The 15,871-nt window shown below is 34.6% G+C and overlaps 2 protein-coding genes across 4 annotated transcripts in view; one reads left to right on the top strand and one right to left on the bottom strand.

Moving 5' to 3' along the window:
* Nucleotides 1-4,641, top strand: part of LOC115238100 — a 30,061-nt gene extending 25,420 nt beyond the window's left edge. For 2 of the 3 annotated variants that reach the window (XM_029811656.1, XM_029811657.1), the window contains 10 exons: nucleotides 360-608; nucleotides 899-1,074; nucleotides 1,247-1,396; nucleotides 1,645-1,927; nucleotides 2,158-2,367; nucleotides 2,585-2,735; nucleotides 2,815-3,037; nucleotides 3,119-3,248; nucleotides 3,326-3,446; nucleotides 3,593-4,641. In XM_029811656.1, the coding sequence (XP_029667516.1) occupies nucleotides 360-608; nucleotides 899-1,074; nucleotides 1,247-1,396; nucleotides 1,645-1,927; nucleotides 2,158-2,367; nucleotides 2,585-2,735; nucleotides 2,815-3,037; nucleotides 3,119-3,248; nucleotides 3,326-3,446; nucleotides 3,593-4,350 (2,451 nt within the window). In that variant the 3' untranslated portion in view covers nucleotides 4,351-4,641. The remainder of the gene's footprint in view (nucleotides 1-359; nucleotides 609-898; nucleotides 1,075-1,246; nucleotides 1,397-1,644; nucleotides 1,928-2,157; nucleotides 2,368-2,584; nucleotides 2,736-2,814; nucleotides 3,038-3,118; nucleotides 3,249-3,325; nucleotides 3,447-3,592) is intronic. The other variant, XM_029811655.1, reaches the window with a different exon arrangement.
* Nucleotides 4,642-4,982: 341 nt separating this feature from the next.
* Nucleotides 4,983-14,980, bottom strand: LOC115238107 (nuclear receptor-binding protein homolog). The gene is made up of 12 exons (XM_029811671.1): nucleotides 14,643-14,980; nucleotides 14,009-14,359; nucleotides 12,427-12,513; nucleotides 11,510-11,734; nucleotides 11,296-11,429; nucleotides 11,116-11,216; nucleotides 8,103-8,186; nucleotides 7,744-8,031; nucleotides 7,439-7,598; nucleotides 7,158-7,344; nucleotides 6,949-7,068; nucleotides 4,983-6,866 (listed from the first exon to the last, which is right to left on the bottom strand). The coding sequence occupies exons 2-12, from the start codon at nucleotides 14,135-14,137 to the stop codon at nucleotides 6,561-6,563; spliced, it is 1,821 nt and encodes a 606-aa protein (XP_029667531.1). The 5' UTR covers nucleotides 14,138-14,359; nucleotides 14,643-14,980; the 3' UTR covers nucleotides 4,983-6,560.
* Nucleotides 14,981-15,871: the final 891 nt, after the last annotated feature.

Raw genomic sequence — 15,871 nt, 5'->3', positions numbered from 1 at the left:
ACTCAAATATAGATCGTAATACTTAAACGTGATGAGACAAAGCGATCGATCAAAGTACAAAAGTTAAGAGACATAATAATATTTTTTTATATTTATCTCATTTATATTGTATATTAAAATTATGTTCCAATATTTATTTTTTATAATGCACTATTCTTAAAAGTTTATAAAAATAGCATTGTGGTTTAATATAAAATAAAACAAAATTAATCAAACATACTAGTTTTTTTTTTTTTTTTTTTTTTAACTTAACTTTTAATTTATTTAATTGATTTGACTTTCCATAATTGATGAAAGACGTTCAATTTGGTACCCAGGCAGCATATCCAGTATTGTGAAATCAATAATCTAATTCGTAGTTTCGAAGTCTGATGTTGGGTTACCAAAATACCACGAGCTCAGACACGATCCTCGCCTTTTGGGAGATCTTGCGCAAGCGTACATTGACGCTCTATCCTGGCGAAGGCGATCGCATAATGAGCATGTTGGCGGAAATCGAACGGTATCAGCACAGCATCGATCCGTCGGATGCATATATCTCCGCGGAAGCTTTGACTCGTATAACGAATCGCATATTGAGTAACGAGCACTCGATCTTGAGTCAAAAGGTAAAGACGACCGAGATACCATGTCAAAGCAAGAAATAGTTTCGAATAATAGATTTAAATAAGGTTCTTTTTTTTTTTCAATTTCAAACGAACATTTTTCTCGAACGAAAGTTTTGTGCTGACTGCAAAATTCATTATGATATAATCTTCTCCGAAAAATAGCAGTTATCAGGAACTCGTACGAAAAATATTTTTATTAAAAAAAAATGTGTTCCAAATTATTCTCTTCTCTCCTGTCTATTGCGAATTCGGTTTCATTAAGTTACAAGCTTCTATATGTTTATTCTCAGAAATTATCGGTGCTGCTTCAGCTTACGCAACGCAATTTAATTCACTGGTCCGAACAATTGAGAGATGTGTGCAAACACCTACCCCTATCATCTATGGTTGTGGATATTCAACAACTGCAGTCTCATAGCGGGGATAGTATTACGCATTCTCTTCACGTACCTTTGACCGATTACGTGTAATTATTCCATATGTTTTCAGATCATATCTATTTTATTATTTTTCTTCCGATAGGATTTTTGTCCTGAGAGTAATATATTCTTTTGCCTACATCCTATCTATATATAAGAATATATTTATGTATCAATATTTACATTTTCCTTGCACAAATAATCTCTTATTCATGCCAGATATCCTGATTGGTACGAGGACAAAATAACTATACGATTATGGACCAAAAGGCAGCGCAATATAAAGTCTAACAGCACATTTACTGGAATCATTATCATGTACAAAAATATGTCGCATTTTATACCAAGAGCATACGTTAAGGAACTCGAGTAAGTTGATTTATTTGCGAAAGATTGAACGGTTCATCTGCGAGAATGATCTAATCCACTTTTTTGTGAATTTTTGTTATAAACTGAAATAAATTTTATGAAAAAATTATTTAAACCGATTATAAAGAGATAAATTGAATAAATAAAAATTAAAACCGAATAAAATTTTTGCAAATATAAAATTAATTTCTTCAGATTGTTAAAAAAAAATACATAATAAAATACGAAAAACCATTTTATCGTCATAGCGATGGCACGGATTTAGAATTTCGCATAAACTCCCGAATGATCACCATCGCGATTCCCTCCTTCGGCGCTGATAAACACAACAAGATCTGGGTTGATCTGAAAATCCGACATTTACGAAATCAAACGGGTTCCTGGAACACGTCGTGCGGCCTAATGGATAACACAGGATCGTGGGATCTCAATACTTGCATAGCAAATACAGTATCCGGCGATGTAACAACGCATTGTCTGTGCCCTACTATGGGTACCATTGCTGTTTTCTCGACGACTCGTGCAATAAAAGTATGATTTCAATTTAAAGAAATTTCACGTTATTTTGTGTTTTTATTTCATATTTAGCACATATATATGTATATTTCATTGAAATCCTGTAATTAAACAGCTTATTTCCAAATCATTCTAAATCTTTATTTAAAAAAAAATGAAAATTGCATGTCGTAAAGTTTACCATAGCAAATAAAAAAAAATATATTTTTACCATTGTTTATTACTAATTTTATCGGCCGTTATAGGTAGTATTAGCAAAAACGGAGCAGACCACGTTCATTATAATATTCGGATGCAGCAGCTGCCTTGTTCAGTGCTTGCTATCTGCCCTGATATTAGGTACCTTTTGGTGGAAGCACAAAAGCTGGTTAAATTTCTTAAAACTTCAGTGCTGCGGTGCATTAATCGGCGCGATGGCAATCTTCATTTATGCCGTCCACACTAATCTCCCAGAAGTAATTATATCCTTGTTAAGAACTAATGTGTAATTTGTCCATGTTAAATAGTATGATGAAATGAGCCTTACAAATTATATCAACTTATGTTATAGTTTCTGTAAATTATTTTAATATAGACACTTTGTTTTGGATACAATTTCGTATTTAAAGATCTTACAAATTTGATCGATTCGAAGCTTAAACATCTTCATTAATGCTTTCTTACGTGTTTCAGTCATTTTATTCGCTCGTAGCGATCGGACTAGAAGCATTTCTCCTCGTGGGTATGTCCGCACCTATTTCCGAGGCTCTGATAGTATATGCCGAACTCACGCAGATTCGACCGAGTCAGCATCTTCAGCCGACAGTAATCGCCGTGATAACCGGTACGTACATTTAAATAGATCGTTTCGCGTGTAAAATATCTTGCCAGACATCATTTATAGCCGCATGTATCTACCTTAGGTGTCCCGATCTTGGCTGTATTCGCGACCGAGCTAACACATAAGAGTACTGGATGGCGACATGAATCCTGGTGGCTCATATATGGCAGTGGCGTCTACAACATATTTGTCAGCTGCGCCACGATGATGTTTTTAGTATTCATGCTATTGTACATGGGGGTGCTCCACAAAGTTCACACATTAGTGGAGGAGAACGTGATGAAGAGAGAAGCTATAGAAACGAGGTATATGTGCAAAAATCTCTATAAGGTTTGTAATAAGAGTTGCGTGATTCTTTCATAAAGCACCGACTTTTCTTATTACAGAATACGAATATTGCATCGTGCGGCTATCGTTATATGCGGCATCATTGCCATGGAGGCATCCTCTATTTTCTATATAAATTCATCGTCCATAATCTTCCACTACGTATTCGCGTCCTTATCGTTTGCCCTGGTAAGTTTCACAACTCGCGGTAATTGTATTTTCAAATAGTAGATATGTTAAAATTATTCGCTAATGTTGTTGCACAGGGTTTCAAGATAATAATTGTATACATCATTAATGGCGAGATCGCTATCATTGGGCCAATGTTGCGAAGAATTAGATGGAAACGCAACGTGGACGAGGAACACATGTCAGAGCCCATCAAAGGTATCATGATATGAGCTTATTCATTTATGATGCTTCATACTGTATGTATTATGACATTAGAAACGAGGCAATTTTTTGACAAAATATTTAAAAAACACATGTATTGTACAAAAATATTAATACTCTTACCGCATTACGTCCGTTAGTGTGCTCGAAAGCTGATGCAGATGTGGAGAATGATTCGGCGATTCCTCCAGCATCCTCTTCGATCGTTGGCGAGATACCGTACCGGGAGGTGCGAGGTGTCGCCGCGGGTAGCATAGATATGCGCGATTTTATGAGTTCCGAATCGTCGTCCGGATACGCCAATTCCGTCCCCGTTCCCGTGACCGGTAGATTCCTGCCAGAGATTCGAGTGGACCATTCGGACGACATCGATCTGGAAAACTACAGTACAAGTCCGCGCAAATACCAGGAACCACCGACTGTGTTCGTCGATCCGAACTTTTCTGCGCGCGGTTCTCGTTGCGTCAACGACGTGGTGGCCTACAGTGGCGTCAACGATCATTGTAGCTTCCGTAACGAGTATCGCGGCGACGGTAAGATTTTTCTGCCGGTGGCGAGCGTGTCCCCCGAATGCCCTTCGGCTAAGGTACTCTGTAGCGCCGATGTGGAATCGCGATTGGGCGCCATGCCGGACGTCACATTGGCCGTGAAGAGCGACGTCGAATTGTCATCGCGGACGAACGCGGAGCTGAAGAACCGAGAGCACGTGGCGAGCGCCATCCCGGATATCGCCAATACGAGCGAACGTAAGCAGCCCGACGGCGAGGAAAAGACACCGGAAATCGTGGTGACCGCGATAGCTGGTGGCTGCGATAGCACGACCAGCGGTATGCTGGATCGTATCTCTCACGATCTCGACTATTTGCTTAATCGCACGCACGCGAAAGAGGGAGCTTGAAGATTGACTGAGTGAGTGAGATTGCGAGAAAGTGAGGAATGTATGACAAGTAAACAATTGTAGATTGTTAAATTTGTACAAAACAGATTTCGTCTCACAATATTTCCATATATGGATAAAGTAATCGTAATTTATGTCGCAGTGTAAAGTGTAGTTTATTTATGAGGTAATATTCAAAAACTGATATTGTGTTTGTCGCTATGTAAGACTAGACGTGTGACACACGTATAATACGTTATAACGTATACATGATCGTATGTACTTGGAAGTTATAAATCAAGGTTTAACATACACCGTCTTTTTTTTTATTTCTTAGCCTAGCGTATCTGTGCACACGCCAGACTGATCGTAATGTGATCGCTGATTGTGAATTGGCAATAGTCGTAAGAGAAAAGTGCGAAAAGTGATTATCATCGCATTCCATCAATCAGAATCAAATATAATCTCAAACTTTTCGTGCTTCATTTATATTTACGTCCATTGTATGTCGTGTGAGGAGGACTTATCGTATCTCCTCCAATAAACGAATATAACAATCAAAAGTACAGTGTACTGCATAAGGTTTCGCGCGATTCTCTCGCGCATAGGACATACGATTTTCAAAAGAGATGAGGTAAGCCAAGTAATAATACTTTCGAGTTAAAGTATTTATTTATCACTGTCATCGTACAGCCCTTTCATAATATCCACGAGTCAGTCGTCGCGTTTTTTTTTTTTTTTTTTTTTTTTTTTTTTTTTTTTTTTTTTTTTTTTTTTTTTTTTTTTTTTTTTTTTTTTTTTTTTTTTTTTTTTTTTTTTTTTTTTTTTTTTTTTTTTTTTTTTCTTCCGTCGTTTATAATTTGTATTATAAAGCTATACACATTCAATTTAGTTTGATAATCTACTTACATACTTAAGATCGAAGTTTATGTTGTTGTAGGTAGGTAGCAGATACCTCTAGTTAGGGTTAGTCGTTTACTTAACGAAAAATGCTTTACTGAAAATTGATTCGACCGAGGTAAGAAATTGGAGCGGTATCTCTTGGCCAAGCACGTGTTATAAATGCAAAAGACATAATAAGATCTGTGTTAGTCTGTTAGCATTCAAATATACCTATATGACTAGTTTTTTTTCTGCGTCTCAACAGATTTTTCTTAAAAATATAAAATATTTACAAGGATTTTTCAGCTAATTTTATCGAGATTTAATAAACCTTGGTTTAATCACATCAATAATACCCAAGTATAGAGTAGAGCCGTGGCTTTATCCGATTACTGCCAAATTACACTATTGAGCCAGTGTGTATATTCACATCGTATAATCTTACCTATAAAACTAAAAATATGGTAAATGAACGAGCACGTTACTGTACTTTCTTTCTCGCGAACGCTTGTATGTATGTGTTCGCTCACTTTTAGACAGACTTTACAATAGACTGAGTATTTTGGCGAAAGTAATAAGAGTGGTGAGAGATCGAAATTCATCCGAAAAAAACCGAGCATACATCCATAATACCTTTTTAAAATATTAAAATAAATTTTATAACAGCTGTACAATGAAGAGATAGTTTTGTACGCATGATTAAATTGATTCTTTTCTTAATTCTTGTATCAGGAAATAAATTTTATGATATACATATGTTCATTTTGAAAAGCAGGATATAGAATTTCGGCGGATATTAATTTTCACCTTTCGCAATTCTATAAGAGACATTATGAAAAACACGCGATACGTAATAAACGTTCGTAACTCTATACTTTGATAGATTAAATTACGACAGATAAGTATCAAATCGTACGTAGCTTCGTGTAAATATGAATCAATATATCCAGCAGGCCTCTAACTATTCTCTTAATTATACAATCACAAGTATTTGGTCTTTTTACATTAGATTCATACACCCTTTGTCAATTTATCTCGTATATCTATATAACGATATAACAGGTCAAAACCTGTATAACGTAAAAACTCTAGACATATAGAGAGACAACGAAATTTGACAACAAAGCTATTACTTTGATGGCTTAAAAAGATGAAAGTAAATACCTAAGCAGTTCCTAATTTGCAGTCAGCTTTAGCTTAGAGTAGTTTAGCCACGGCACCCTCTCACCTTTACGTTCACTTCTCTCTCCCCTTTCTGTTTACTTAAATATAAAAATACATAGCCAGTCTATACATAAAGCGTGCAAAGTGGCACAGTGAACTGAGTTATCAGATGTTATCCTGGATGGTTAACTGCCGCTCTCGCTGATTGTCGGCGGTTCTGCATCATCGTGAAGTTTATTCGTTTTGTTACTTGACACAGATATACCTGAGGTTTTTGGCAGCAGGTTAGTTGCACTATCACTATTGGATGTTGTGGCGTTGCACACAGAATTGTCAAAGTGTTGCAGACATGGAAATTCCGAACCGGGCAGCAATAAAGTAGTTTGAGTAGGAAGATTAGTTAACGATACCATTCCTGGTGTCACCATTTGCTTGTTGAAGTATCTCCTCAATGCTTCTTCGATTAAATTGGCTATTTTATCACGATCGTTCTGCAACAGTCATGCAACATATTGCGCAAAGTTGCTTATAGAGCCGAAACTCGAACGATAATACAAACAAGAGACAATTTACCTCATTAATAAACCCAAAATGTACAAGTTCCTGTGCAAGAAGCATTGAAGTATCCGTTTGGCTCACAGGACACGTCAATTGCCTATTCATCTTGTCATCCATTCGTAACAATATTGTCATCTGCAAAATGTATTGATTTAAGATATACGAGACCGCCATTTATATATAGATTATCTCGCATGCTAAAATACTTCATGCATGCCACTCACAAGTAATTCACTACTATCTTCTCTAGGCTTAACATTACACATCATATTAACTACTCTTCGAGACTCCACGTCCACGGGCTCGGGCGTAACCGATTTAACCGATTCTGTCACTTCGGGCGATATCGCCCTCGGTCGGACAGGCGGAGGCAATTTCGCCATAAATGCAGTCAATGGATATATTCCATACCTGGCAATGTAAAATCACTCTAGTTACCAACTTATCGAATATAGCAAGAGACCGGACCGATGTATCTCATCTCATGTGTGATTGAGTTACTCACTTTACATCTTCAACAAATTTTTCTAATTTTTCCGTAACCGGAATATCACTTAAACGAATTTGTTGCGGGGACATCCCTTGATACTTTACTTCGGCAACTACGGTATCTGGTCCATATAGCCTTTGTAACACTTCGTCTGTGATTGTTTCCGAAATGTTAGCTATAAAAAAAAATCAACATTAGATATGATTTATAATTGTAATCATCACTCTTAAGTCTCATATAATCATAATTATTTTAGCTCTAGGGAAATAACAAATTATTAAATATCAGCATGTAAAGTATAAAATTGCTCTTCAATTTACTAGCTGAGTTGACCAAGGCATGTGCTGCAAGCAACTTGAGAGAATGTACTTCGAATAGAAGGGGATGAAACAGCAACTCTTTTGCACTCGGTCTACTAAGCGGGTCCACCTGAAGACATTTACGAATAAAGTCTTTTTGTTGAACATCATCTAAAGATTCTATTGTCTTCCAGATGTTCTCTTCGGTAACGATTGTACCCGTATCACCGTTTCCCTGAATTTCCAGCGCGGCCATTTCCAAAGCGCACATCCCGAACGAATAGATATCGATGGCTGGTGTGACGGAATCTTAAAGAGAGACAATAAAAGCTTAAATATATAATCTGCATATAAACTCGAGATATAGACAATACACTTACTTCCATATTCTGGAGCTACAAAATGTATATTCTTCATATTCGTCCTACAAGTCTTGATGTGATGATGAATTGCATCTGGAGCCACTGTAATTAGAAAGAGATTATTGCCATTTTTATAAACTGCTTCATTTCAAGCTAAACATCAACATAAAAATGACATATTAATGTGAACGTATTCAATAATGTGTTAGAAAATTTTGTAGGACAGCCATCAGACAGAATTGTATATGTTCTAGCAATTAATCAAATATGTTTTAGAGATACATATTTGTTACACATTCTGTATGTTTGTTGCCTACATCGAGATGAATGAAACCACTCTAGAAAAATTGTGTTTCTGCTAAAAATTTATCCTAAGAGTAACTTGAGCCCTCGTAATCAATAGTAATTCTCGCATATACACATATGTGAAAATGCCTCTGAAAAGAGAAGTATGTTTCTTTTTTTTATACAAATTAATAATTTCGGAAATTTTTTTTTTTTTTTTTTTTTTTTTTTTTTTTTTTGTGAAAAAATTTACAAATAAAACACATAAATGGTTATTTTGTTGAAATAGTAACTTTATATGTTTTATTGTTGATTACAGTTCTGCTATAGAGGCATCTTCACCAAATAAGTATAAATATTGGGAGCGGAAAGCTTTGAGGAACCCTTTTTAATCGGGGATTACAGGATACATAAACAAAAAAAAAATATATATATATATATATATATTGCACCTTGTATTCCTCGTTTGTTAACATCTTTATCCATTTGTCGAGTTTAATTTTTCTCGATAACACATATATAATTAAAATACAATGAAAATGCGTGCGCTAGATGATTGTGGATTGTGAGAAGGACAAAGAGATACTTTGCCCTCTTTATAGTTAAATACAATTAATAACCAGAAGAATAAATAATGCAACATAGTGCACTCTAATGAAAAAATTAAAATAAATTTTAATTACTTGTATATTTAATGCGCAAAAGTACTTATATAATTAATATAGTAGTTGTTTACCTCTTTATGCCTAATTTACTTAGCTAGCATTAGGTGATGATAATCTGCCAAATGAGATTTTTTTCTTGAATATTCACCACCTTTGACAATAACACCAATTGAAGGACACCGACGTTGATGGATTTATCCTCTGGATGGGCGAAAGTACGATTTGTACTTCCTCTCTCTTCAAAGGCTTTGCTGTGTTTTTTTCATTATCTAGATTAGCCTATTTGCTACAATTAAAAATGAGGACTCAAGTTACTCCTAATATGAAAAGGTAGTTTAAACACAATTTTTCTAATGGACTCATGTTACTAACATTATACAGAATTATAGAAAGAGAAACGTTTTATAATCTAGATAGAGCATAGTAATATATACAGATAATTCTCTAAACACCATTTTAAAAATAAATATAATTCGGTAAAACACATTCATTCTTATCACAATCAATATTCGATACTTAACATACATGGTTTTGTACATTCATATAGCATATATATATAAATATATATGTTAGAGAAGGCCACGCTTAAAAAAAAAAAAAAACTATTTACAAGTGATTAATAAATATCATGTATGATGCATCCCTGTGTGTATTACATAACATTATTAAATATCACTTTAAAGATATTCATTTTCAAAATTAAGATAATACATTGTCTTATAATTATAATTATTTATAACAAATAATTCTTTTGTAAGATTTAACTGAAATATACAGGGTGGTCCTCGTAACGGTCGCCACGATGGACAAATCAATTAGTATAAAAAAATTGTTTTTAAGAAAAAGTGTAATTATTTATAATGTATTTTTTTAAACAATTATTTTTTTTTTTTAAACTAATTGTTTTGTCTCATTATCCTGTACATAAAAGTATTACGGTAAGATTATCGAAAACTAAATATTTTACGAGATATTTTATTTTTTATATCAAAATATGTCAGAATAAAATATAAAATAACTCAAAAAGTACTTAATGAAAAAATACTTCATTATAGTGTTTTGGAAAGCTCTCGAAATAAGCTACAAGAATATGCAATAAAAAAAGGGGGGTTGCATTTAAAAAAATGAAGATGATCTTGCTTTTTTATGGAAAAAAAATGTTTGGTCAATTTTTATTATTGCAATTTGTTGCCGGTTAGAAACTGATAAATTTCTGTTTATGACTTTTTTATGTCAGATTATTGTAAGTGCCTTAAAAATCGTGGCGACCGTTACGAGGACCACCCTGTATATATTTTTTTATGAAAATATCTCTATAATGTATTTGTGTGCTACAGACAAACATCTATTTTAACACGCAATAAGATTAATATATTACTTGTCATGTTGTTTGTTTAATCAGGATCTGAGTCATATATAAATTTTATTTACTTTCAGTTGAGTAACAAAAGTAAATAGAAAGCGTGTAATATAATTCTAAGAATATCTGCTTCACCTATATTTTTATATATACAGGATATTAAAGAAAAAAGGAAGAGTTTAAGAGTCTGGAAGGCATGTAGTACTCTTGTCAGTACTTAAACTGAGCAGAAAATGTTAATATAGATTTGCATTTTTCATTCGATTTGGTGTATTTCTACTACATACCCTCTTTTCATTTATTTTTAAAACGATATATAAATAGAGACAGGAATAGTAGAGAGTACAATTTCTCTATTCATTTTGCTCATTCACTCTATATTTCTCAGATAAAAAAGTGGTATAATATTTGCTATTTCTCTATGAGAAATTATGATAAAACAAAGATATATAAATTTTAATAACTCTGTGAATGAGAAAAAGATGGAGATACCTCACATACACACAGTCTCATCTTGTGTGTTATATATCCGATTATTTAATTCAGAAAATAATAATTCTGCCATATGACAATCTGTTTTTATCAGATTTTACAAATTTAAATACAATGCACAGACATGCTATCTGCTCACATACAAAATGATATATCTCTGTATATATTATATTTTTATAATATGTAACAGAGAAAACTCATTCTACTTTTTTCTTACACGAGTACTTACCTGAACCAATTTTTACAAGACCATTATGTTGAATAAATATAGTGTCACAGGTAAGATTTCCATGTATAATGGGAGGTGAACACGGAATCGGCCCGAAAAGGGCAACTATCTCCGAGCACTGATATATATAAATTGGAAATAAATACCGCACTTGCTCAATATAGTTTTATAGGCTTATATTACCTAAGCGCAGAAAGTATTTGCGTACACCACCGTTTCCACGCTTGCAGAGGCAACTTTTTTACATTGCGCTTTGTTCGTTTTAGGAACTGTTTCAGGGATCCGGATGACATATATTCTGTTATAAATATAACCTGGAAAATAATATAAAAAGAAACGCATTAATAATATATACAAACTGTATTTATATAAATGCAGAATCTCATGCACTTACTCGGGGTTTGTCATTATGGGTATCTGTCCAATACCTATGAAATTTAACAATGTTAGGGTGCTCCAACTGTGTGAGATTCTCAAAAACGAGTTGTATCTTTTCTTCCTGGGCCTTGAAATTTTTTCTTTCCGAAAATTGCACCTCATTCCACACCACTTCAACACCTTCCTCAGTATCCATTGCCAGGTAGGCACAATCAATTCCAGGAACATCTCTCTGTTCTACCTACAGACACAAAAATAAGTAATTAATAAAAATAATTAATTTCTACATATTTCTTAATTATTTATACCTTTATACTAAATAAGTAAGAAAAAGAAACTATAAAATTATTTCATTATAGAAATTTGCAAATATATAACACTGTAATATAAAGGAGTCTCTTCTGTACCCAACTGTTACCAGAAAATTTAGAAAATATTATTCAGGTATCCCAAGATCATCCAGTTCTAATTATTAGAACTAGATGATCCTAGAGTTCCTGGATAATATTTTTAAATTCACGATTATTCAGATATATTTAAAATATAGGCTGTGACTTGGACAGGTTTATTCGATACAATCTATATATAGGTATAATGGATTGCATTACTGTAATCATTCATTTTAAACGTACTTAAAGTGCCGCATTGAAGCGATTTCAACGCCTATTTACTATTACATGGATGTGACCTTGTCAAGAATTTGAAGAGGGGAGATGATTCAGAGGAGGGCTTGCCACCACAGATATTAGAGACAATAATGTCCTGCTAGTTCATAATAGTCTAATATATACAAATTGTTATTGTCTTCATTCAAATTATTATAATTCTGGACAAAGTACTTTGAGAGAAGAAATGATAAACTAACAACTCAACGCATACAAGTACAATGAAACATAAAAATTATCCCACTTCCTGTTTCACAATGTTACATACTTCCATTTCAGTAACTTCGTTTTCAGTTCCTCTTGAAGATCCAAAGTTAGAACCTTCGGCTAATGTAGATTTCGAACCTACATACACCTGAAATAAATATACCTTCTATGATTAATGTAAAATGTGTAGACATTATAAATATAAAAATACACACACACACACACATTTTTATATATAAGAAAATAGTGTTAGAGTCATTTAATAAAGAGTATTATTTCTTACAAAATAAAAGAAAGCTAATATTATATCAAGCATATATCATTAATTTAAAGAAATTAATAATAATAAAATTATAAGTTTTGCTCATGCAACTGTAATATAAAAGCGTAAAAATAAATATAGCAAAAGCATAATGAGATTATTTTTTGAAAACATAAAATTCATTATAGTTTCTAATATTGAGATGATATAAAATGGTATAAAATGTGTGCAGTGTTCAAAAAATACAAGCATATTAAAATCGAAAGCACAATTAAACAAAATCCAAGTGAGTATAAAGGTAATCTTTTATAATGCCATTTAAGGTAATAAATATTATTTTACTTCTATAAAGGATAAGCATTAAAAATTACTGATAAGGTATATGCAATCAAAATAATTTCATTGAGTTATATATTCAATAACAGAACGTCAGCAATCTAATTTTAGGATAAAATATGAATGAGCCTAATATCGGTGAGATGTTTGTGCCAAGAATCTGGTATGAGTTAAGATACAGATGAAGCATACTAAATAATAAGAAAAATTTAATAATATAAAGGAGATATCTATATTACGCAAAAGCAAATCTCTCAATAATCTGCATACTTTTTATAATGAAACCATCTGTGTACATATGTCCACCTGTATAAATGCAATTTGAAATAAGTTGTCCTAATATTTATTATAACGCAATGTCAAAACAAAAGTATTTTAAACAAATATATGTTAATGGTACTGTTTCAGAAGAGATATATCTGTAAATAAAATTAAGATATAAAGAAAGATGTAAATGCAATATTAGACGAGTAAGTCTTCAGTCTTCAGTTTCGCGCGTATTATAGCCTGCTTGTGCTAGAATAGCTTATGAAAATATTGATCGTGTGTGTGTTTTAAACCTTAAGAAACATCATTAATAAAATATTTTATATGAAATAATTTAACTGTACAATTCCAGCGACTATAGGAATCTAAGAATACAGGAAAGCGTTCTTATAGCTATTGGCTCTAAACAAGTAGTAAAAACTAATACAGAAATTATGTAGTGAATCAATCTTATAATCCATATTCCAACAACGATAAATGTTAAAAGTGTTAATCTCAATATTAGTACAATAGCTTTCAACCCTCCATTGTCATCAAATGAAATATCACAAAAGTATAACAAAAAAAACAAAAAACAAAAAATTTAGGAAATGTACAAAAGAGTAGAACATTTATTGAATCAAAGTTTTTTAGGAAACCTTGCATGCTGCGACAAGCTACAATCCTCGAATGCAAAACAATGTAACATGCGAAAGCCCTCCACATTAGCGGAAAGGTATCAGCGGAAAAAAATATGAAATGGGGAACAGAATATGAGTAGAGATAAACGAACACGTACCTCTTCCCGGCGCTTAAGCCACCGCCCGCAGGGGCTCTCTTCCAGGATCTCGCTCTCATCCTCGGAATCTTCACCACTTTCCCGCGGTGACTTATGCTCTGGGTCCGTGCTGGAGCGGCTCCCGGGCATCACACACACTTGCGATTAGTTAGAGAGGTAGCAGCGAACAGCAGGCCAAACTCATCGGTGACGACGGCGATGATGCTCTCTGTCTCCCCCTCTCTCTCTCTCTTTCTCAGTCTCGCATCTGGCACTCGCCACGACAACGACCGGCAACGTACTATGACTCGTGGTAAAGGTGTATGAGGAGAACAACAACGGCCACAGCGGCAGCGTCGGCGTCGTCGATGTCTGCTACAGCAGCAGTAGCAGTAGCAACAGCAACAGCGGCGGTGGCGGCGGCGGCGACGACGACGACGATGACGATGACAACGGCAAAGGCAGCAACAGTAACAACAACAACAACAATAATAATAATAATAATAATAATAACAATAATAATAATAATAATAATAATAATAGTAATAATAAAAAGAACGTTGGAAACGGCGCGCCGCACGTTACTCGTAACAACTCGCGCGTAATAGGGTAGGGTAGGGTACTACTACGTGCCCTGGGATCGCACTGCACTCACAAGTGACACATGCAGGTACACACAGCGCGCCCGCTCGTCTCCGACTGGCCGAGACTGAGACCCGGAGCGACGATATTTCTGATCTTACGCAACGTACGCGCGCTACTCGACGCTACACAGCTTCGTTCAGGGACGCGTCGTGGTGCTGAACATCGCGTTACCCGCTCGCCTACCGCACTGTCAAAATAAAACCTTCCTATTGCGAGCGAAACTGCCTCGATGTGACACACACTTTGGCTCTGGCACTCATCTTTCGCCTATGGCCTATGCCTATGCCTATGTCTTTGGTCACGTCGTCACGTCACGCTCGTCCGATTCCCGATTCCCGATTCCCGACGTTGCTTCGGAGTTTCGGAGCTTTCGGCCACGATCGCGACGCCGTCTATCGACCAATCAGCCGCGACAACGCCCTTGACCATTGGGCCAAGCGCGCGCGCGATTGGACGAAACACTTCCACCAATCACGACATTCGACGCTGTCGTCGTCCGAAAAAGAAAAAAAGACGTTATTCCGAGTTCGATTCTGACACTCTATGTTGTCCCGTTAATACATGCCGTACGCCGTACTGCCGTATAGAATCTATAGAATACAGAGCGTCGGCCAGCAGCCAGCGGAGTGATGCCGTGATGTTTTTATAATGAGATATTGATATTTCACGCTTTCTTCTTTTGAGAGTATCTTTATAGTTTCTACGTCCTTTTTTTAATTTTCCTCTTCTCTCCCTTTCTCTTTGCTACATCTGATTGCTACATCTATAGTATATTTTTTTTAATTACAGAAAATGCAGTAAAATTTATTAGAAAATATCTGACGAACTTTGTGTGTATATATATATGTGTGTGTGTGTGTGTGTGTGTGTGTGTGTGTGTGTGTGTGTGCGCGCGCGTGCGCGCGCGTGTGTGTGTGTCCGTGTCCGTAAAAGAAAAAGAATATTTTAAGAGAGATATCGTCGCATTCGACACATATTTGTATTATTTATTATATTTGCTTTACAAATATTCATCATCAATTTCGATTTTGACGAAGATAAATCTCTAGAAGATAATCTCTGTGATTCATTTCAGAGAAATAAATAAGTTACAATAAATATGTGCTAGAGAAATGTGCAGTATTCTAGAATTTGTAAAATAATAAGAAATTATTTATTATATTAACACATTTATATGTATATATTTTCAGAGCTTTTTTAATATTTACATATTTTTTCTTGATATTTATATATTTATAT

This window comes from Formica exsecta, unplaced genomic scaffold (assembly GCF_003651465.1).
Source record: "Formica exsecta isolate Colony F162 unplaced genomic scaffold, ASM365146v1 scaffold32, whole genome shotgun sequence".
NCBI lineage: Eukaryota > Metazoa > Arthropoda > Insecta > Hymenoptera > Formicidae > Formica > Formica exsecta.
The sequence above is the reverse complement of the archived record's forward strand: the minus strand, read 5'-3'. Positions and strand labels throughout refer to the sequence as shown.